The 23,265-nt window shown below is 31.7% G+C and overlaps 1 protein-coding gene across 7 annotated transcripts in view; it reads left to right on the top strand.

The window, feature by feature from the left end:
* Vps13b (vacuolar protein sorting 13 homolog B) overlaps positions 1–23,265 on the top strand; it is an 829,431-nt gene that overhangs the window by 370,544 nt on the left and 435,622 nt on the right. For 6 of the 7 annotated variants that reach the window (XR_007108524.1, XR_007108523.1, XM_047551787.1 and 3 more), the window contains exons 20-21: positions 12,974–13,083; positions 18,333–18,480. Coding sequence is in view for 5 of the 7 variants with exons in the window: in XM_047551787.1 (XP_047407743.1) it covers positions 12,974–13,083; positions 18,333–18,480 (258 nt within the window). In the remaining 2 variants the exon portion in view is untranslated. Of the gene's footprint in view, positions 1–12,973; positions 13,084–18,332; positions 18,481–18,857; positions 19,077–23,265 lie in introns of those variants that run through there. The other variant, XM_047551822.1, reaches the window with a different exon arrangement.

Raw genomic sequence — 23,265 nt, 5'->3', positions numbered from 1 at the left:
TTTATTTGATCTGAATCTGACAATAATATTGCCAAGTTCAGAGTCTAGTAAAGGAAGTACATTATTACACTGTTTTAATTTCAGTTTTCTGTTCATTGAACACATTTTACCTCTTTGCCCAATATGATCCCTACATTTCATTGTTATTATTTCTACTTTAAACAATCAAAAGAGTTTATAAAAAAGATTAAAAATGAATATTTTAATTTATGTATACATTTATGTAATACCAATATATGAAGTTAATATTTAAGAAAAAAATTTAAAAGACGTCTTCTTGCTGGACCTGGTGGTGCACACCAGTAATTCCAACTGCTTGGGAGGCTGAGAGAGGAGGATCATGAGTTCAAAGCCAGCCTCAGCAACAGTGAGGGTCTAAGCAATTCATTGAGACCCTGTGTCTAAATAAACTACAAAATATTACTGGGAATGTGGCTCAGTGGTTGAGTGCCCTTGAGTTTAATCCCCAGTACTTTAAAAACAAACAAACAAACAAAAAATTCTTTATTTACCAACTTATTTATCCTTTCCGATATTCTTCATTCCTTCTTTAGAATTAAACTTCTGTTATTTTCTTCCAACCTAATGCTCTTTTCTTATAATTTCGTGTTGTATAAGCTTTCTGGTGACAAATTCTATCATTTTGTTTGATTATGTCTTCAGTTTTGAAGTACATTTTTCAATGGTGTAGAAATTTAGGTTGACTTTCCGTTTTTCAGCCCTTTACAAGCCTCTTAGCATTGTTAATTGAAAATCATTGTTTCTGATGAGAAAGTTATCCTCACCATAAGTTTTATGTGTATTAGGTTTTTCTTTTTCCTTTGGTTTTGATTTTTCATGGTTTGATCATGGTTTATCTAGACTGGATTTTTTGTTGTTGTTCATTCTTTGTAGGGATTGCTGAACTTTTTGAATTTGTTGTTTAATAACTTTCATAATTATTGTAAAGAATTTTCTAAAAATTTGTAAAAATTCTTCCTGTCTGTTCATTGTATTTTTAAAAATTCTAATATTTAGATTTGGCTCTTTTTAAAATAGTTTTTCTGTGCCGAAATTCCTCTTCATTCATGCATGATCTTTACCTTTTTACCACATTATTAAATTTTTTTTATTTTTACAGACTGCATTTTGATTCATTATACACAAATGGGGTACAACTTTTTGTTTCTATGGTTGTGCATGATGTAGATTCATACCATTTGTGCAGTCATACATGTACATATGGCAGTGATGTCTGTCTCCTTACCATTTTTCATACCCCACCTTCCCTCTCATTTCCCTCTAAGTAATTGAAAGTTTCTCCATTCTTCTCTCACCCCCCACTCCCACCCCCATTATATATCATCATCCACCTATCAGGGAAAACATTTGGTCTTTGGTTTTTGGGATTGACTTATTTCACTTAGCATGATATTCTCTAACTCTGTCTGTTTATCTGCAAATGACATAATATTATTATTCTTTATGACTGAATAATATTCCATTGTGTATATATACCACAGTTTCATTATCCATTCATCTGTTGACCTAGATGCCCTTCAGCAGATGAATGGATAAAGAAACTGTGGTATATTTACCACATTCTTTAACGTATTTGTCAGAGTTGTTTCAAAGTCCCTGTTTGATATTTTCGTATCTGAGCCACTGTGGATTCTAGTACTATTGAACATTTCCTTTTTTAACAGTGATTCTTCTTTTCCTATTTATTTTGTGTTTTATAATAGTTTTTATTGAAAGCCAAGCATTGGATTTAAAAAATCAATAATGGACTCTGGAGTGAATAATGTTAATATCCACAAGAGGGCACACCCCTTCTTTTATCATGTCATTAGCATAATTAAGTTGATCTTTTGTTTGTTTCCTATAACATAGTTTGAGCTGGAATTGCTTTTACTTTGCATATTTTCATTTCACTACAAGCTCCAAGTTTTTTGCTTGTTTGGGTACTGGGGATTGAATCAATGATCTAATGCATGCTAGACAAGCAGTCTACCACTGAGCTACAACCCCAGATCCTTTCAACAGTTTTTGAAAGCTAGTTCAGAATCTTTTCTTTTTGTATGGTATGTGATTTTTCTCTCTGTTCTCCCATTATATCCCAAGATTTCACCATGCCAATTCACCTGTGTCATAGGAGAGGACTCACTTTTAGCTTTTTCCTTGTTCCCCAGTACCAGTCACCCTGCTTGGTGCTCAATAGAAAGTTTGGAATGACTGTGAGATTTCTTTCAGTCTTGCTGCTTTTACTATTAAACTTCATTAGGATCTGAGGGCCAGTACCTCAGTGGGGTTTTCTCATTTCTCCAGTCCTGATCCTATCATTCTAGAAAGGAATGTTGGAGGCATTTTGGAACAAGTTATCAGGTAGGTAGAATCCCCTTGTGTCTAGGGTTCTCAGTGATGCCAATCTGTTATGCCAATGAGGAACTGAGTCTTTCAGTATTTTTTTTTTCAGTTCCTTTTTTTCCTTCTTATTAGCTTTCTTCTCTCCCAACTATTCTGCCAAGAATGAAAGAAGCAATTCATTCATTTTTTTCTCTAAGGGTCTTTTTACTTTTATTTTTGTTTACTAGATTCTTTGTGAACTCTGCTCTATGGTGAATGTTGAAAATCTTTGATAGGTTAGGTGACTTTTCTTGTTATTGATAGATTAGAGTTCTTTTGTGATTTTCTGTTTTCTAAGATAAGGGGAAATAATTGTTAATTAAGTAACAAACTATTATACATACACACCTATAAATCTTATGATTCATTTATACTAAATTTAACAATTACCTTGGATAAAGTTGTCAGGTGTTGGCAGTTCATGTTCACTCAGTTTTTTTGTAGCCTCTCATTAGTCTTTATTCCTCACCCTTTCTTTTGAAATATTGATGTTTCCTTTTTTTGTTTTCTGTTTGATTGTTTAGCCAAAAACTTCCCTGAGTTCAATCCTTGGAACCAATAAAAAAAAAAATCAAAGAAACAAACAAACAAACAAAAACCCAAAAAACAGGGACTGGGGTTGTGGCTCAGTGGTAGAGTGCTCACCTGGAATAGGTCAGGCCCTGGATTTGATCCAAGCACCACATAAAAATAAAATAAAGGTATTGTGTCCACCTACAACTAAAAAATACATATTAAAAAAAAACAAAAACAAAAAAATTGAAATTAGTCTTAAAACTAGGGGTAGTGAAAATTATTATCTTTCTGTACCTGCTTCATAGAAAAAATAGTTTTTAGCCATTTTAAGCTTAGCAATATAGTAATACGTCTGTTTTTGGTCTCATTGGTTGAAGAGAAAACACAGGATGCATTTTCCTTTACAAAACTTGATATATGGTAAGACAGTTCCGTATATGACAAAGTTCCATAGATGATAAGAAGCATGCGTGTTTAATTCTGCACAACTTATTCTCATTTCAACTCTCATTCTTTAGTTTAAGATATAACTGAAAATGACAGTAGTGTCCTGGCTAAACTAATGGGTGAAGCCTGAATGGAATGTGACTAAGTGAGCTGTTCTGGCAATGATCAAATAAATCACACTTTTCTCAATATTTATCTCTCATTCTAAAATTAAACAAAAATATATTTTCAAATTTTAGTGATTTATAGGGAATCTGTTCTGAGTCAACTGAATATCAAACATATGCCTTATTTATGAAGGCTCTGTCTTGTTGACTTAGGGAGGGATTCACATATCCATTCAAATTTAAAAGAGCATTATATTTAAATTACAATTTCAACTCAATTGATGTTTAATTAATGGTTATTGTTTTTTCTCATTTATTAAACATCCATAAATTCAAGCCTGACTATAAGGAATGAAGTCATTTTTGTGTTACTCATATAACTCATATAATTTGTTGGTAAACTTTTTTACATTTTTAATTATAGTAAAATAAATAATACATTAAGATTAATTTTTCATGGAAAAATATTTGTTATATTCCTTTTCCTTTTCCTCTGTCTAAAATCCCAGTTATAATAATATGCTAATTACTTTTTGAGAATGTTTTGAAAATGTATTTGCACTCATTAATTTTTGACAAATCTAAGACTTTTAAAGTAACCTGTATAATATGAGGAAAGTCTGTATTTTCTTAATTAACTCTTGTTTTTTTCTAGTTTGAATACTTTTTAATTTATATGCCATTTTGTTTATGTAGGGTTTCTTTGTGCTTTTCAAGATAATTAAAAAAAGATATCATTTGTGTTTGGCCTGTACTTGACATGTATAACATTAGAACAAAACTTTAATTTTTTAATTAATTAATTAATTAATTTATTTTTTGCAGGGAATATGTTATTTCTTTTTTTTTTTCTTTTTTTTTTACGTTTACATAGGGTAATGATGTTTATTTTATTTTTCCCCTCGCCCCCACCCCTTCCACCCCTCTTTTCCCTCTACACAGTCCTTCTTTCCTTCATTCTTACCGCTCTCCTTAGCCTAACTCTAAACCTAACCCTAAACCTAATGCTAGCCCCTCCCACCCCCCATTATATGTCCTCATCCGCTTATCAGCGAGATCATTCGTCCTTTAGTTTTTTGAGATTGGCTTATCTCACTTAGCATGATATTCTCCAATTTCGACCATTTGCCTACAAATGCCATAATTTTATCATTCTTCATTGCGGAGTAATATTCCATTGTATAAATATGCCACAGTTTCTTTATCCATTCATCAACTGAAGGGCATCTAGGTTGGTTCCACAATCTGGCTATGGTGAATTGAGCAGCAATGAACATTGATGTGGCTGTATCTCTGTAGTATGCTGCTTTTAAGTCCTTTGGGTATAGGCCAAGGAGTGGGATAGCTGGGTCAATTGGTGTTTCCATTCCAAGCTTTCTGAGGATTCTCCACACTGCTTTCCAGAGTGGCTGCACTAATTTGCAACTCCACCAGCAATGTATGAGTGTTCCTTTTTCACCACATCCTTGCCAACACCTATTGTTGCTTGTATTCTTGATAATCGCCATTCTAATTGGGATGAGATGAAATCTTAGGGTAGTTTTGATTTGCATTTCCCTTATTACTAGGGATGTTGAACATTTTTTCATATATCTGTTGATTACTTGTACATCTTCTTCTGTGAAGTGTCTGTTCATTTCCTTAGCCCATTTGTTGATTGGATTATTTGTATTCTTCGTGTAGAGTTTTTTGAGTTCTTTATATATTCTGGAAATTAGCGCTCTATCTGAGGTATGGTTGGCAAAGATATTCTCCCACTCTGTGGGCTCTCTCTTCACATTTCTGATAGTTTCCTTTGCTGAGAGAAAGCTTTTAAGTTTGAATCTATCCCAGTTGTTGATTCTTGCTTTTATTTCTTGTGCTATGGGAGTCCTGTTAAGGAAGTCTGATCCTAAGCCAACAAGTTGAAGATTTGGACCTACTTTTTCTTCTATAAGATGCAGGGTCTCTGGTCTGATTCCGAGGTCCTTGATCCATTTTGAGTTGAGTTTTGTGTAGGGTGAGAGATAGGGGTTTAATTTCATTCTGTTGCATATGGTTTTCCAGTTTTCCCAGCACCATTTGTTGAAGAGGCTATCTTTTCTCCATTGCATATTGTTGGAACCTTTGTCTAGTATGAGAAAATTGTATTTATTTGGGTTTGTGTCCATGTCCTCTATTCTGTACCATTAATTTATTTTTAATTTCCGGTTAGTTATACATGACAGTAGAATGCATTTTGATACACTATACCTAAATGGAGTATAATTTCTCATTCTTTTGGTTGTACGTGATGTTGAGTTACACAGGTTGTGTAATCATATATGCACATAGGGTAATAATGTTTGATTCATTCTGCTATCATTCCTGCCTCTCCCTTCACTCCCATCTGTCTAATTCAAAGTACCTCTATTCTTTCTTAGCACCCCCATTGTGAATTAGCATCCACATGTCAGAGAAAACATTCAGCCTTTGGTTCTTTGGAATTGGTTTATATTGCTTAGCATGATATTCTCCAGTTCCATCCATTTGTCAGCAAATGCCATAATTTCATTCTTTATGGCTGAGTTATAGTCCATTGTGTATATATACTTTAGTTTCTTTATCCATTCATGTGTTGAAGGGCACCTACGTTGGTTCCATAATTTAGCTATTGATAATTAATCTGCTGTTAACATTGATGTGACTGTGCCACAATAGTATGCTGATTTTCAGTCCTTTGGGTATCAACCTAGGACTGAGTTGACTGGGTCAAATGGTGGTTCCATTCCATGTTTTCTGAGGAATCTCCATACTGCTTTCCATAGTGATTACACCAGTTTTCAGTCCCACCAGCAATGTATGAGTGTACCTTTTCCCCACAGTGACTCAGGGAGCTGAGGCAAGAGGATCTTGTGTTCAAAGCCAGACTCAGCAAATTATCTTAATTTTTAAAAATCAGTTTAATTTCTTATTTTTCCTTCTTTACTGTCTTTTAAATGATTATGCAACATATACAAATTCTGAAGTAAAATAATATAGTTAGTATCACCAACTATTTGCCAAAAACTTGGTATTCAATCTATTTTTTTCCCCCTTTCTTTCCTCAGATGATCTGTCTTTTTTATTTTGGGATGTTTGCTAATCCTCAGTTTTTCTTCCCTCACTTTCTACCTCCTTTACTTCTTCTTTCTTTTCAGCTTCATCTTTTTTGTTTAATTATCCAGTTTGGGGTTCAGTAAACCTTCTAGATTTGAGGTTTACTGTCTTTCAACCATTCTATAAAATTCCTAGTCATTATTTTTTTGGGAGTGTTGCCTCTTCCTCATTCTTTAGTATAGCCTTTTTGGTATCCATTTAGACATATGTTATATCTTCTTACTTAGACCTCTATAGCTTTCTTTACTAGTTTGTATTTACTTTTCTATCTATACTGCATTCTAAGTTATCTCATTCTTTCATTTCACTAATTATCTTTTCAGTTGTATGTAATCTGCTTTTAACTTGTCCTCTGAGATTTTCATTTCAATAATTTGTCATTTGCATAAGTTCCATTTTAAAAAATCTTTTCACTGATACTTTTTCAGTACTTTTATCACAGTATCCTAATGGTTTTTAAACATTTTATATTTCCTGTTTTATATTCTGTATTTGAGTAGCTCTGTTTTTTTGGGGGTTGGGCAGAAGGAGGGTGTCTTAATTTATTAGTACTTCTGACTTTACAGTGAGTTGCCTTCTGCATGTTTGCTAATTTTTTGTTATGAGTAACATTGGTAGATCTTTATTTCTGGCTCATATGACAATTAATTTCATCTAAATATAATTGTCCTTTTTGTCAGTGACTAGGGTTTTCAGCCTCAAAAGAAAATCGAAGGGTTGTCTAGTTCTCTTTCTGCTCTCCAGAGTTTCAGGATCCCAGTTTGTATTCTCTGTGCAACTGAAACTCTCCACCTTTTGTATTTATGAGTGCTTGGGGTTCATTGTGATATAATTATACAAAAATGGAATATAATTTGCTTTGTTCTAGGTCTGTCCCCAGTTTCCCCATTTCCTTCTCTCCACTTGTGCCTTTTCCCTTTCCTCTACTCTTCTGGTCTTTCTTCTCTTTGTAGCTTCTTTTTAAATTAGTACACTACAGATATACATAAAGGTGAAATTCATATGGTATATTCATATACGTACGTAGGATAGTTTGGTTGGATTAATTTCTCCATTCTTCCCTTTTCCTCCTCCCTGTCCTGTAGTCACCTTCCTCTGCTCCACTGCTGTCTCTTCTGTTTCCACGAAATTCCCTCCCCAACCTTTTCTTTCCCTTCCTGCCTTAATTTGGTCTAGTTTCTGCATATGAGCTAAAACTCATCTATGTCTGGCTTATTTCACTTAGCATGATGTCTTCTTCTTGTCTCCACTTAAATGCCATGATTTGATTCTTCTTTACAATTTAGTGAAACTTCATTGTGTATATATAGCACATTTCCTATATCCACTCATGTGATGATGGACATCTGGTTTGGTTCCATAATTTGACTATTGTGACGTATGCTGCTATAAACATCGCTGTGGCAATATTCCTGTAGTATGCTGAGTTCAGTCTTTTGGATATATACCAAGGAGTGGGATGACTCTGTCATATGGTGGTTTTATTCCTAGTATTTTGAGAATTCTCCATACTGTTTTCCAGAGTAGTTGTACTAATTTGTAATCTCACCAAATATGTGTGAATGTACTTTTCTCTTACATTCTTACGAGCGTTTATTATTATTTGTATTCCTGGGAATTGCCATTCTGACTGGAGTGAGATGCAATCTCAATGTAGTTTTAATTTTCCAGATCCCTATAGATGTTGAACATTTTTCCCTATGTTTGTTCTTTGTAGTTTTTAAGAAGTGTCTCTTTAGTTCTTTTGCCCTTGCCTTAATTGTTTTTTTTAAATTTTTATTTTTGTTGTTGAACTTTGGGGTTCTTTATGTATTCTGGATGTTAATTCCCTAAGGAACAAATGGCAAAGATCTTTTCCCATTCTGTAGGCTCTCTCATCATGCTCTCTTCATTGTGTCTTTGCTGTGCATAAGATTTTAGTTTTATGCTTTCATAATTACTGATTCTTAGTTTTAATTCTTATGCTTTAGGAGTTTCGTTAAAGAAGTTGGTACCTTATATCATTATGTAGGAGTGCTGAGCCTACATTTTCTTCTAGCAGTTGATTAGTTTCTGGTCTAATTGCTAGGTCTTAGATCCACTTTGAGTTGTCTTTTTTGCAGTGTGAGAGATAGGGATCAAGTTTTATTCTTCTATATAGGGATATCCAATTTTCCTACCATTTGTTAAAAAGACTGTCTTTTCTCTAATGTATGTTTTAGGCAACTTTGTGGAGTATCAGATGACTGTTTGTGGATTTTCTCTGTGTATTTTGTTCTTTTTCATTGGTCTTCATGTCTGTTTTGATGTCAATATCATGCAGTTTTTGTTACTATAGTGCTGTGGTATAATTTGAGATCAGGTATGGTGATGCTTCCAGTTTTGCTGTTGTTGTTCAGGATTACTTTGCCTATTCTGGGTCTCTTATTCTTCCAAATCAATTTTTGAAGTATGTTTTCCAGTTCTGAGAAGAGTGTCATTGGTACTTTGATGGGGGTTGCATTGAATGTGTGTAATGCTTTTGGTAGTATGGCCATTTTGATAATATTAATTCTGTCTATCCATGAAAATGAGAGGACTTTCTATCTTCAAAGATCTTCGTCAGTTTTTTTCTTCAGTGTTCTGTAGCTATTGTTCTAGAGGTCTTTCACATCCTAGGTTAGATTTATACCTGAATATTTCTTAAAACATTTTTTTTCCCATTTTGAGCTTATTGTGAATGGGTTAGTTTTCCTGATTTCTTTTTTTTTTTTTTTTTCAGCAGATTCATTATTGGAGCTTAGAAAAGTGATAGATTTATATATGTTGATCTTGTATCCTGCTGCTTTTCTAGATGTTTATCAGTTTTAGAAATCTTCTGGTAGAGGTTTTTCTTTTCTTTTTTTTTTTTCTTTTGTTCTCCTAAATATAGAATCATGTTATCAGCAAAAAGAGATAATTTGACTTTTCTTAGTCATTTTTGCTCATTTTCTAGCATTATTTTTTGACTTCTTACTTTGGAAGATATCTTTAGAAAATTGTCTTTTACCCTTTCTAGCCCCCAGTATGACATATTTCCATTATTGTTGTAAGTTTGATTGATTCATTTATTTTTCAGAATATACATCATTCTGATCATAAACACTGTATAGCACAGTCATGTTATGTTCTATAATTAGATATCCTTTATGGATTATATATATATATATATATACACATACATATATCTATATATTACATTTGTACATACATTTATATATAAATATATATTTATATATAAAGTGTTATATATAAAAATACATATAATAAAATAAATTACTTATTTTGGGCTAATGTGGGAGACAGTGTTTCATAGAAATTCTAATTCCAATTTCATCTTTCTATGGATTTTAGAAAAATCTTTAACACTTAAGATGGAATTATACATTTTTTAAATTAAAAGTTCAAATTGTGTTCAGTGCTTTAAAATCAGAAGGTTTCATGAACAATTTTCAAATCTGGAGACAAATTCTCTTTCTCAGCTAATAATATTTTGGGATAGAATGACACTTTTTTTTTTTTTTTTTGCGGTACTGGGGATTGAACCCAGGACCTTGTGCTTGTGAGGCAAGCACTCTGCCAACTGAGTTATCTCCCCAGCCCAGAATGATACTTATAAGAACACTTGCAAATTAAATGTTGTTGCAATCTATAGTACTGTGTTTTTGTTACGATGTGGCAATGATAGTCTCTGCTGTAATAGAGTTCATAGAATTGTTTAGAAAATTGAATATGATTTTTGGAAATTCCTATTTTTATTAATATAATATAGCATTTTAAGCTTTTATTTTATATACTTGTGATATTTGAGAAGTAGAGAAATTAGCTTCTCAGCAGATATTTGCAATTCGTAAAAGTCCAAAATATATACGAAATCAGATTTTTCAGTTAACAATTATGGAATTTCCTTTTGTAATCATCTTGTATTTAGATTCTCCCATCTTTCCTTCTTGACATGTATTTAGTGATTTGTTTCTCAGCAGCACATGCATTGACACATGGGGGACAGCATCACTTATGTTGTCTTTAGTGTGCTGCTTAGGGATCTGTATTAATTCTGGGCTAATGGGATAAGTAACACTACAAAGTTGAACAGAAGTGTACATAGCACTTCTCTCTTATTTGAAAATTCTGTACAACATTTGAATAAAGGATAAATTTCTCCTTCCTCTTAGTTCCTTTCTGTGGCTGTGTGGATCACTTTTCACAGTGTTAGTACTAATTGTACTGGTTTAAATATTCTAAGACATAATAGAACACATGGACTTTTTTCACTTACCTGACAACCTGTCCACCATTTATTCCAACATATTGTTTTTAGTCCCTACCCTATAGCAGGTACTTGTCTTGATTTTGAAGATGCAGATTATAACAGAAATGACAAATAGTCCTTTATGTCTTATACATCCTAGTGGAGCTAATAATATTTGTATTGAAAAATATGTATAAATGCAGAATTTATTTATAGGTAAAAAATAACTTGCACATAAATTAAGAATTTGGTATTTGCTTTTAGTTTAGTTTCATGTGAGCTACTTTTTTATCAGAAAAAGAAAAAAATGTTTTAATTAGTAAGGATCTGTTACATTTAAGCCTTGTGATTTTTTTGGGGGGTGGGGTGGGGTGCGGAAATGTCTGATTGGGTTGTTAGCCTATATTTCCCATAGGCAGTTCTCTGTATACTTTTTACCAAAACTATAATTTTCAGTGATTTATTGAATGAGTATAATAAAGCTTTCTTTTAAATCTTGAGTTAGTTTTATGTTTTTAACAAAGAGATATAATATTCCATTCTCAAGGCCAGTACTGAAGTTGCTCTTTGCCTAAAAAATTAAGCTTATTATTTTTAATGATAAATACATTTTGAGTGCAATTTAGTTCACTTTCCATAAACTAATTTTGAATTGATAATTTAATGAGTTTTAGTGTGCAGTTGACCCTCCTTATCCATGTGTTCTGCATTCACAGATTCAACCATCAGTCAAAAATATTTGAAAAAAATTGTGTATTGAACACATACAATTATGTCATTAGTCACTAAACAATATAGTATATAATTATATACATACATTTACAATGAATTTGTATTATAATCTAGAGATGATTTAAAGTATGCAGGATTATCCTATAGGTTATACACAAATCATTTATCATTTTATAGAAGGTATTTGGGCATATGCAGATTTTTATATACATGGGATTCCTAGAATCAACACCCTACAGATACTGTGGAATGATCGTATTTACAAGCTTGTGAAATCACCATTTTCTAATTCCATAATTTCTCATTAATTTCAATAAAAACTACTTCAAAAGAGACACCCATATACTCATGTTTATCATGGCACTATTTATAATAGCTGAGTTGTGGAGTCAGCCTAGATGCCCATAAAGTCTTGAATAGATGAGGAAAATGTGGTATATATACACAGTGGAATAGCATTCAGTCATAGAGAAGAATTAAATTATGTCATTTGGAGAAAAATGGATGAAAATGAATATCGTTTTGTCAAGCAAAATAAGCTAGTCTCAGAAAAAGTATTGTTTCCCCTCACGTGAAAGCTAGGGAGGAAAAAAAAAAAAGAAAAAAGAGGGATGACATGAAAGTAGAAGAAGAAAGCCTATTAGAGATAGGTGAGGGTCAGAGAGATCAGTAGGAAGATGTAGATTTGATCAAATCATATTATACACTTTATGCAAATGTCACAATGAAAAACAGTAATTGGCACAATTAATAAGTGCTTATAATTAAAATGCAGACACCCTACATTTCTATTAGCAGTTATTTCCACTTTCCCCACTTGCCAGGCCTGGTGACCACTAAGTCTCTTTTTGTCACTATGCTTTAACCTGTTCTGGCTATTTTCAATAGGTAAAATATTACATTATGTATTTTTTGGTGACTGGTTTATTTAGTGTAAAGTATGCAGTGTTCATCCATTTTGTAGCCTGTATCAGTACTTTATTTTTAATGGGAGTATAATATTCCAGGGTATGCATATACCACATTTTGTTTATCCAGTTATCAACTTAAGAACGTTTGTATTGTTTTAACTATTGTAAATTATGTTATATTAAAATTTAAGTACTAATTTTTTGGTAGACATTTGCTTTCCATTCTCCTTGGTTTGTACCTAAGAAAGCATTTACTGGGTCATATTATAAGATATGTTTTTTTTTGTTGTTGTTGTTGTTTGTTTTTGTTTTTTAAATGAGGGAATGCCACACTGTTTTCCAAAGTGATTACTCAATTTTACATTGCTGTGTAAGGGTTTGAATTCCTCCATGTTCTTGTCAACACTTATTATTTACTATCATTTTCTTGCAGCCATTGACTTGTAAATTGATTCAAGCTTATTCATTTCTATGAGGAATTATGAGAGTTTTAAAATCTTGTTTTTTAGGTGCTGTACTTCTTTGTAGTGTACAAGGACTTGCTGTTAATATTGACCCAATCTTATATGCATGGCTCATCTATCAACCTCAGAAACGAACAAGCAGACACATACCACAGGTGAGAGATCTCTTTTCTCTTAATGAGTACATCATTTTTGCAGTTACTTAGTATAGTTATCTATGACTCTTCATTGGTTCTCTTTTTATGGATGTGCAAGAATTTCTTTGTGCCTTGCTCTACTCCTTTTGAGCAATTCTGTTTCTTAATTTTATTTATAAAATATTGCAGCTCAACACAGAATTTCTTTGACTATTGAAGGAGCTTTCTGTTCAATTGCTTATAAAGCAGACAGATTAATAAGACAATTTAGGCCACCCTGTTTCATGGCCCTGCTTTCCCTCATAGTGTCTACCTGTTTGTTGACATAGGACATTGCTTAGTAAATGTTAGCTTTTTTTATTATCTTACCATTTTATCCTCCACTTTTTTTTATTATCTTACATTTCCTCCTTATTGAATTCCTAATGCTTAAAATAGGATTGTTTATACAAAATGTTTCACATGTATCTTTGTTTAAAAGGGTACAAATTAAAAAGCAAGAAATAGGTAATTGTAGTTTCTAGAATACTTAAATTTTCTGTGTCAGGATTCTTACATGTAATTGTGGTTATTTGTTTTATTATTCTCATTTTAAAGTTGAAGACACTGCTGTTTTTTGAGCTTTACTTACCTACAGTCACTTGGTTTGTAAATAGCAGAACCAACCATTTTTGAGGCCATATTGATACTTTCTATGTTTGAAGAGGTTTTGTATCCTTCTTTTTCCTGTCCTAAATTAATGCTAATTGGTAGAAGAAAAATGCATGATTTCATAATTATGTAACAATTAAAACATTTACTGAAACATAAAATTCAAGGAGCATCTCTCTTTTCTTTCTTTCCTTCCTTCCTTTCAACCTTCATTCTTTCCTTCCTTCTCTCAGTGTCTCCTTCTCTTTCTCTCTTTCTGCTAGGAATTGAATCTAGGCCCTTGCTCATGCTAAGCACATGCTGTACTGCTGAGCTACACTCCCAGTCCCAAAGTAGCATCTTTTAAAAGTTTTTTTTTTCTTCACATTATGCTAATTCATTTGAAATTTATGCCATCCTTACTAATGTATCATTCTTTCTTTTAATAAGTAGTTACAGAATATAAAACTGTGTACTAGGCACCAATTCTTCAGAAATTGAAGTTATTGTTGAGAGTATTTCTTTAGGAGTATTTAGTGTATTTGAGAATATTAAGGAATATAGAAAAACCATATTTACTATTTGCTATGTAGGTATATGTCCAAGATGATATGAAAATAAAAGAGAAATGGTTCTCACATGCTGAGAACATGTGAATAGGAGTAATTAAGAAATAAACTGAGCATCATAGGAGTAAACCAGACAGGCAAGGTTGTTTCCAAAGGAATTATTAGAGCAAAGACAAAGAAAATGCAAAATCATGGCAAGGAGGAGTTAGTTTTGTTTCTGAACTAAAGTAAACTTTCTTGTGGAGACTGGTAGAAAGGGGAACCAGTTCCTAAAGGATTTTATTTGTAATGCTATTTATTTGAGACTTTCCTAAAGGATAAAAAAAATGCATAGGAAGCTGATGTAAACATTTGGATTTTAGAAAGTTACTTTTACAAAATGTAGACAATGGATGGATAGAGTAGTGAGACAAATGGCGGGAACCATTAGAGAAGATTTTTTATTATAAATCCTTGGTTAGTTTTTTGTTGTTGTTATTTGTTTTTTGGTAATTTGTATAGTTACTTCTAGCATTCCGTAGATATCCTTGAAAATCAAATTGAGTGTTCTAGCAGCTTATTTAAGTAAATTAGACATTCATTTAATTGATAACAAGCATATTCAAGGACTTTTGTTTTTCATTTTATTTTTATTATTTTATTACTTTTGAAATTTAAATTTAAATTCTGTGTTCAAATATAATATTTTTGTTTAAGGAAAACTAATAAATATCCATTATCTCTCTTACTTGCTATTGCAAATAATATTGGAGTAAAGATCTTCATATCTAAAACTTTGCATTCTTCTTATTCATTAAGTATATTTTTAGAAGTGTAATTAGTAGTTCTTCACGCGTAATTTGGCATTTCAAGTCTTATTTTAAGATGGTTATATTGCCAGATTGCTTTCACAATTGGTATACAATTTACATTTCATCAGAATTTATAACGTTACTGTTTTACACAGTTCAGTAATACCCCAAAATTTACTTCTAAAAATAGTCTTAATTTTTTTTTATCATGTACAATTGAGAGAATAGTGTTGAACCACAAGTTCTCCTCACCCATCTTAATCATTTTTCAGCTGTTGATCACTCATCTTTACTTTTAGAATCTCTTGGTTGAAAAAAATGCCAATATGCAGTATTGATGGAAATGTAGAGAATGATTAGTTCGGTTGTTGGTGAAAATAAATTTATTTGGTAATATCTAATACAACTGAAAATAGGCAGACGGTATAACCTCCAAATTCTACCTCTTGATGTAGGTATGCTTTTAGACATCCATATAAGCTTAAGGAATCATATATAAGTCATCATTACATATTCATATAATGTAAAAATGGAAATAACCTAAATGCCTATGAAGGAGTGGGGATAAAGCATGGCCTATTCACATGACATAATGCTTACTAACATCTCATATTTCTTGGTATGATGTCTCAATATTATGTTTAATGCAAAAGGAATTTCCCAAGGATATATGCAGTTTGAGAGCATTTATGTGTATTTTCCAAAATGGCACTTAATAAATGTGTGTATGTGTGTAAAAATCTGAAGAACTTTTATAAATATCATAGCCATTATTAATTAACTAAAATGTGAATGTGAATGTTATTCTTTATAAGCCTCTCTTGATAATTTAATGATAAATTAGGAAGGGGGAGTTTGAAAAGCTTTAGGTGGGACATTGATGGGGAAAGGATAGGACAGATCTGGGGCCAGAATGCAACTGAATATTGAGGAATCTGCAGTATTATTCCAAGTGAAATAAAAAGTTACTAAATATAAGTATTGCTTCTTTTGATATTTTTGATTGGTGTAACCATATTTTCAGAACAGTAGAGGGAAACACTGGTCTAACTTCTTTTCCTGTATCATGTGGTTAATATATAGTTTCTGTATTAATAGTCATTCAATGGATATTATTGAGGCTTTGTTGGGTACCATTATGGGTATTTTATATTATAGGTGTTTTATATATAGTTGTTTATAAGACATACATGAGCATTACTCTCATGGTAAGAGTTTTTGATTGGCATTTGAATGTATTCTTACTAATGTGAAAAGACACTCAGAATTTCAGTTACCCAAAGACATTTTGGTATTGTTGTTGGGTATTGCCACTACTATGGCTTTCATTAATTTCATCTTTTAGCTACAGTGCTTGAGTTCAGTGTCACACTATGCAACACATACATGTTCTAATTTAATCCTGAACTTGATTATAATTTCTTATAGTGCTTGGTTGTATTCCAGGAATGTAAATGATAAACAGAATTTAAGGGATTATGAAGTCCCTTTTGGAGTATAAAGTGGTTTTCTAATAAACATGCCTACCCCCCTATTTTATAGATGAGGAATTGTAAATGATTGAAATTTATGATGTGTTGAATATTTCTCACCTAGGTCTTAAAAGCTGTTTTCTATTTATATTTGTTTTAAGTATTATCAGTTTGACTAAAGTCTTAGTATTAAAACTGAAATTTAAAATATTAAATATATTATTAAATATAGTTAATATAATACTAAATATGTTGATACATTTAAATATATAAATAATCATTTCAGTCTCCTATTTTCAAATTTCATATCATTTTGCCACTCCATTTAGCAACTTATAAGATAATTTGCCATTCCCCTCATTTCTCTATTTACCTATCTGTAAACTTTACTCTTCGTGATGTTGAGAATAACACTGGACTCACTGCACCATGACCAGTGTCTGTCAGATACAACTGTATTGCAAGCTCAGATACGGCTGTACTACAGTTATCATCTGTTGTTTTTCAAGTTGGAAAATTTTTTCTCACTTATGGCTAAAACTCAACACTTGATTGTTTTCTACCCAGTTCTACATTGATCTTTGATCCTAAGAAAACTTAAAAATTCCCCCCCTTTTTTTGCCAAAAATATGACAGAATTATTTGGGGAGTCATCAGCAGTAACATCAACCTTTATTTCAGTGACCAAAGATGAAACAGCTGCTTTATTGTCTAGCTCAGCACTCATGCATTCGACATAGAATCATAATGTTTTCCAGCTTCATCTAACTGTAGGTATTTTTCTTTGCTTTCTAAATGTGCTATCGTTATCCCTTTGTCAGACAAAATATATATATTTCTTAGTATGTCTTCAAAAAACTGGACTGTTCATGTTTACATAAATAGTTTATAAAGTATATTCCTAAAATATAACTTTACAATGATAACATTCCCTTTGTTTGGAGTCATAATTTCCCAAGGAAATTTCAGCTTTGATTTGACATTTCCATACTATCTTTATGTTTCTTATTGCAGTTTATGTTAACTGAGTACTTGCATTCTTTTTTGGTTTTCACAGAATTAATAACCACGATTTAAAAATATTAAATGAAAAATTGTACAGATATATAATGCTTAAGTTTAAATGTCTTATTATGTTATAATTATTATATTTTTATTATTATTTTCTTATTATTCCTAGTTTAAAAATCAAACATAAGTTTATAATTATGTATAGGAAGAAACAGTCCCTCAAAAATCCATGAGGGGTTGATTTCATAACCACTGCCTGTCCCCCCATACTAAAATCTTCATATGCTTGAGTCCCTCATAAAAAATGACATCATACTTGCATATAACCTTCACACATCCTCTTATATACTTTAACTCATCCCTGGATTATTTATAGTACCTAAAAAAGTGTAAATGCTTTCTAAATGATTGTTAATCTATATTGTTTAGGGAATAATGATAAGAAAAAAGGTCTCTTCCATGATCAGTAGAGATACAGTTTTTTCTGTGAATATTTTTGACCCATGTTTAGTTGAATCCATACATGTAGAACCCATGGATATGGAGAGCTAAGGTTTGGGGCTATGGTCAGTGTCATGCATCCACTGGGAATCTTGGAACATATTCCCTGAGTATGAGGGGGCCTGCTAGATACGAAACAAAAAGAGAAAGATGAAGGAAACAAAGGAGAGAATGATTTAAAATATTTTAATATATTCTCAACCCCAAATTTTGAAGGATGGTCCTCAAGGATGCCATGTTTAACCTTGTTAAGAAAGACAATAATCCCTCCCCCCCAATATTGACTCTTTCAGCAACCTGTGGTAGCTGTTCCTCTTGTTATGCCAATTAGTAGAAGGAAGGAGGATGAGCTGTCTGTTGGGAGTGCACCCTTGGCAAAGCAGCAATCATATCAGGCCTCTGAATATGCCAGCAGCCCTATAAAAACAAAAACAATAACAGGTATGTGTCAAGAACTTTCAAGGGTCTTTGGTTTTACTGTGCTTCTAAACTTGACAAGTTAGCCCACCAGGATTTCATTGATGGTGGCTGAAGAAATGAGACTCTAGGAATGAAGAGAATGGACTTTATTACACACATTAGCAAAAATCCCAGTATTAGCATTTTTTCCCTTAGTGTTCTAAGCCCAGTTCCTACAGGGTGGCATGAATAGGACCAGGTTACATCTATATATGGTGGCTTATGTTATTGGATAAGAATCTTAAATTTAAGGAGGTGCACCTTTTATAAGGATAAAAATCATGTGTGCCCTTTTCTCTGAAGGGAGTCTTTCCATTTACTTTTCAAGACTCTAAGCAAACTTGCCCTTTCCTCTGAAGGCAAATGGCATCTCTGTTTGCTGAAGCTGTTCACTATTCAAATATACTGAAAACACAGTTGGGAAGAAAGGTCACTGCCTCTACTTGCAAGATAAGCAGAAACACAAGCAACCCACAGAGCATTGTCTCCCAGTAGTGTGGTTCTAGCTTTAAGTGAATTCTTGAAAACCACTATACAGTATACATGATCTTCTTTTCTCCTCTTTCTCTCAAATTGAGAGCCAGATCATTTATGCAAATGTAAAATGTATTTTTCCATAAAATGGTTCTTTGACTTTTGTATAATAAAGAAAGCACTTTATGATTACATTGTCAGTGATCTTTTTCTTTCTAACTTCTAATTGTTATGATAATGGTCAAACTTTCTTTAGGTAATTTTTTATGTTTTCTTTAAATATTTAGCTTTATTTCATATTATTCAGATATTCCCATCCACACTGATAAAGATTTACATTGCAAAAAATCAGTACCACTCATTGAGTGTTTGTGATGGGCAAGACTCTTATTAAGTGAAATTGAGGTCATAAATAAGACATGATTCCTCTTAAGGAACTTTAAATGATTGCGTACATATGGAAAGTCATGCCAACATATTCTTCATTGTTCTTAATAAGAATAAACAAAGCTAAAATAAGTTTTTGTGGGATCTTATACATAATTATTGATTCCTAAAATATGACTTTATGTTTATCATATGGAATCCTTACATTTCTACTTGTCAATATCTATGATCTCTTTACTGCATTGATATTTTATTTATCAATTGATAAAAATGCCTATACTTCCTATTGAATCACTGAAAGATTCATTTGTGTTGAGTTTTGATTATAAAAGTAGATATTATTTCCTTTGGCATGGACAAGGTTTTTTCAAACTTTAGTTCTCTTGAACTGGTACTTTACACAAAGATTTATGACTGTCACTTCTTATAAGTGTTTGTTAATAAAAATAAATTTACTCTGTATACATGTAAACCATTTATTTTTATCTGTCTTACCACTTAGTTCTGTTCTTTAAATCCCATTTGATAATTGATTTGAAATAATTGCTAAGGATAATTAATGATTATAAAAACATTTATAAATGAAAATACATAATATAGAATTATATAAAATTTAACAATGCATGTGTATATGCATGGAAAAGTTTATATTTAAATTTGTATCAGTCATATCAATTAACAAGTGGTATCAGTTATCTATGAATTATTTCCTTTACTACATTGTTCATGTTTTTATAAGAATTTAACAGTGATTTTTTTCAGTGAGGAAAATAATAAAAGCTGAAAACATAATTTCCTATCATTAATCATTACTTTTTCTTTAACTATGAAAGCAAAAACACTGAGTTATTTCTTATTTCAAATTCTAAGTATGAACTGTGGGGGTTTTACTCCCTTTGAGTTGAGGATAATTGTTTTTTATGTAATGTTTTCCTTCCTTTAGAATACTCAGAATGCCTATAAGTATTCTCTTTGTAGGTAAAAACATCAGTATTTCACAAAATATAGATAATTAATCAAATTGGCATAAATATTAATAACTATAACACCAGTGCCACTGTTTGTCCTATTTGGATACTGTGAAGATTTATGGAAGTCAAAAAGCCCTGCGCTTAACTTCATTCAGGAATTGTGTATCTTCCTCTTGGATATCCACTCTTTTTACTTCTGGTGGGAATTTGGTGCTAGTGTTCTCTTTTTTCTTGAAAATATTCTGTACTAAACCCTTTCTTTACTCAGAATTTTGTTTTGGAAGTTTGTTTTATTTTTAAAGTCTGCAGTCTTTGTTATTAAATTAACATGTTTTCTGATTTCTTTTAATTCATATCTATGTCTCAATGTAGTTATCATTGTTTTACTTATTTATATTGCATTAGAAACTGTAATGAATTTGGTAAGACATTTATAGTTTTGCATATCTTCACATCTTTAGTTGTTTTTTTGCACATCTTTAGTTGTTTTTTTGTGTGCTTTTTAAAAACCATCTTAACCAGTTTGAAGTATAATATTCAACAGTCTTAACTATGTTCATAATTAAGGTGCACAAATTTATTTTTAACTGCATTTTACAGTGGAGAAATGTTAATGTTAATTTATGCCTGAGTCCTTTTTTTTTTTTTTTTTTTTTTAAGAGACAGGGTCTCACTATATTTCTTAGACTGGCCATGAACTCCTGAACTCAAGCAATCTTCCTACCTCAGCTCCCCAAGTAGTTGAGGCAGCAGAGGCGAGCCACAACATCTGACTTTTTGGCTGGATTTTTATTAAAATTATTTTTTATTTTTATATTCTTAATTGATGGTTGATGTTCATCTTAAGCACATCACTAAACAGGAAGACCAAGACTTACTTACTGCATTTGGTTTGATTTTGCCTTTTCATTTTCAACAGGAAGCTGGTCTTTTCTTCTCTTGATGTCAGTTAACAAATGTTAAGTAGCCAGCATCAGCTTGAAATGTGTTGACAGCAGAGCTGCCCTGTTTCAGTGATAGTCACAGAGGGTCGGTCAAACTGGAATGAAATCATTCTGCACAAGAAGATAATATATTTCACAAGATCCTAAATACTCTGCTAGAGAACTGATAAACCCTTCAAACCTAGGAACCCCTAAAAGCTATGACATGTTTTTAACACACATTTTGAAATATTATGAACTTTAATTTAGAAAATGATGAAAATGTCTGCAATAGAGATGAAAATATTAAAAAGGATACTTCTTAAGTTATAATTTAAAAACAAAACCAAAAATATTTGTATCTCAATTGTCAAGAAGTAGAAAACTACCCCCCACCAAAGAAACTAACCAATAGAGAGAAATGACACACATGGTAGAATTAGCAGGTACATTAAATATTTGTATGTAAAACAAGGTAACCATACAATGTTGACAGATTCACTGAAAGTTGGACATATTGAGGAAAAAGTGGAAGATATCCAAAGCAGTCAGACCCAACTCTAGACATGAAAGATACCAAAAAAAAAAAAAAAAAAAAAAAAAAACTGCAGTGGAACTAGCAGTACATTTAGACATTACAGAAGGAGAAATCAGCAAACCTGAAGACAAAGTGAGAAACATATCAAATAAAGCATCAGAAGAATAATGGGAAAAAATGTACAGAGTCCAATTTTATCAAAGTTAAGACTTTATTTTAAATGCGATTTTTTATTGCAACAATATGAATCAGCAATTACAAAATAAACCTCATCAGAGTAAAAGTATGCATTTTGGATGACCTCATTCTCTAATAAATCAATATCATCTTTTTTCTAAAATCAATATGGGATAATAAAAAAAATCCTACTTCAATTAAATAAGCAGTACTTGGGTTTGACTATTTGTTAAATATAACTTTGGAAGTCCTAAATCATATATATATTGTATCAGTGATTGTATTACAATTTTTTAAAAAATATTGGTCTATGCTTACAACTTACTAACAAGTTTTGTAATTATTTACTTAACTAAGCACTCAAGTAGCCCTTTAATTTTACATATAGGGAACATGTTCCATATATAAAAGAAAGCATATTATATTGCTATTTTCATCAAATTCCAAATTTTCATTAATTAATTTATTAATTGGTACTGGGGATTAAACCCAGTGGCACTTAACCACCGAGTTACACCCCAAGCCCTTTTTATTTTTATTTTGAGATGGAGTCTCACTGAGTTTCTGAGGTTAGCTTTGAACTTTCAATCCTCTTGCCTCAGCCTCCCAAGCTGCTGCAATTACAAGCATGTGCCAATGTGCCCAGACCAAATTTCAAAATCTTTTAAATTAAAAAAAAAAAATCATTCTAGTCATGGGCAGTGTACTTTTTTTTAACATTTAATGGAATCATCTCTTTTTTGTTTGTTCGTTTATTTTTGTTTTAGGGTGATTGTAAGTAGAGAGACTTCCAATTTGTGCTAGTAGTAACTGCTCCTGAGGCACTGAGATATATTTTGAATTTCTAATTGTAAGAACTGTGGATTATAAACAAAATGAGTCACACCAGTAGTTAATTATCTAAAAATCTCAAGTCATCCTTAATTTGTTTTTGAATGATAAACATGTTCCTAATTACAGTGAAGAATTATTAATATAGAATAAATACTTTTGTGTGGATTTATGTATATTAGGAGTTGCTTTAATCATGCAATTTAGTTTAAAATCCCATTCTTTTATTATTAATTAGACAATTTCATTGGAAAATATTAAAGTATGAGGGTAGACATTTATGTATAACGTGCAATTGATTTTATTCTCTCAGGGATAAAATGTGGAAAAATATTTTCCCATTTTAGAATGAAGTTCAAAATAAAATGAAGTATGTTTGATAATGCACATAGAAAATAAAAACAATTTGGAAATATTCAGAACATCATCAGAGAATTTAATGTGAATATACATATACAACTTTTTT

Source organism: Sciurus carolinensis, chromosome 1 (assembly GCF_902686445.1).
Source record: "Sciurus carolinensis chromosome 1, mSciCar1.2, whole genome shotgun sequence".
Classification (NCBI taxonomy): Eukaryota; Metazoa; Chordata; class Mammalia; order Rodentia; family Sciuridae; genus Sciurus; species Sciurus carolinensis.
Note: the sequence above shows the minus strand (reverse complement) of the source record. Positions and strands in the feature narration are given on the sequence as shown.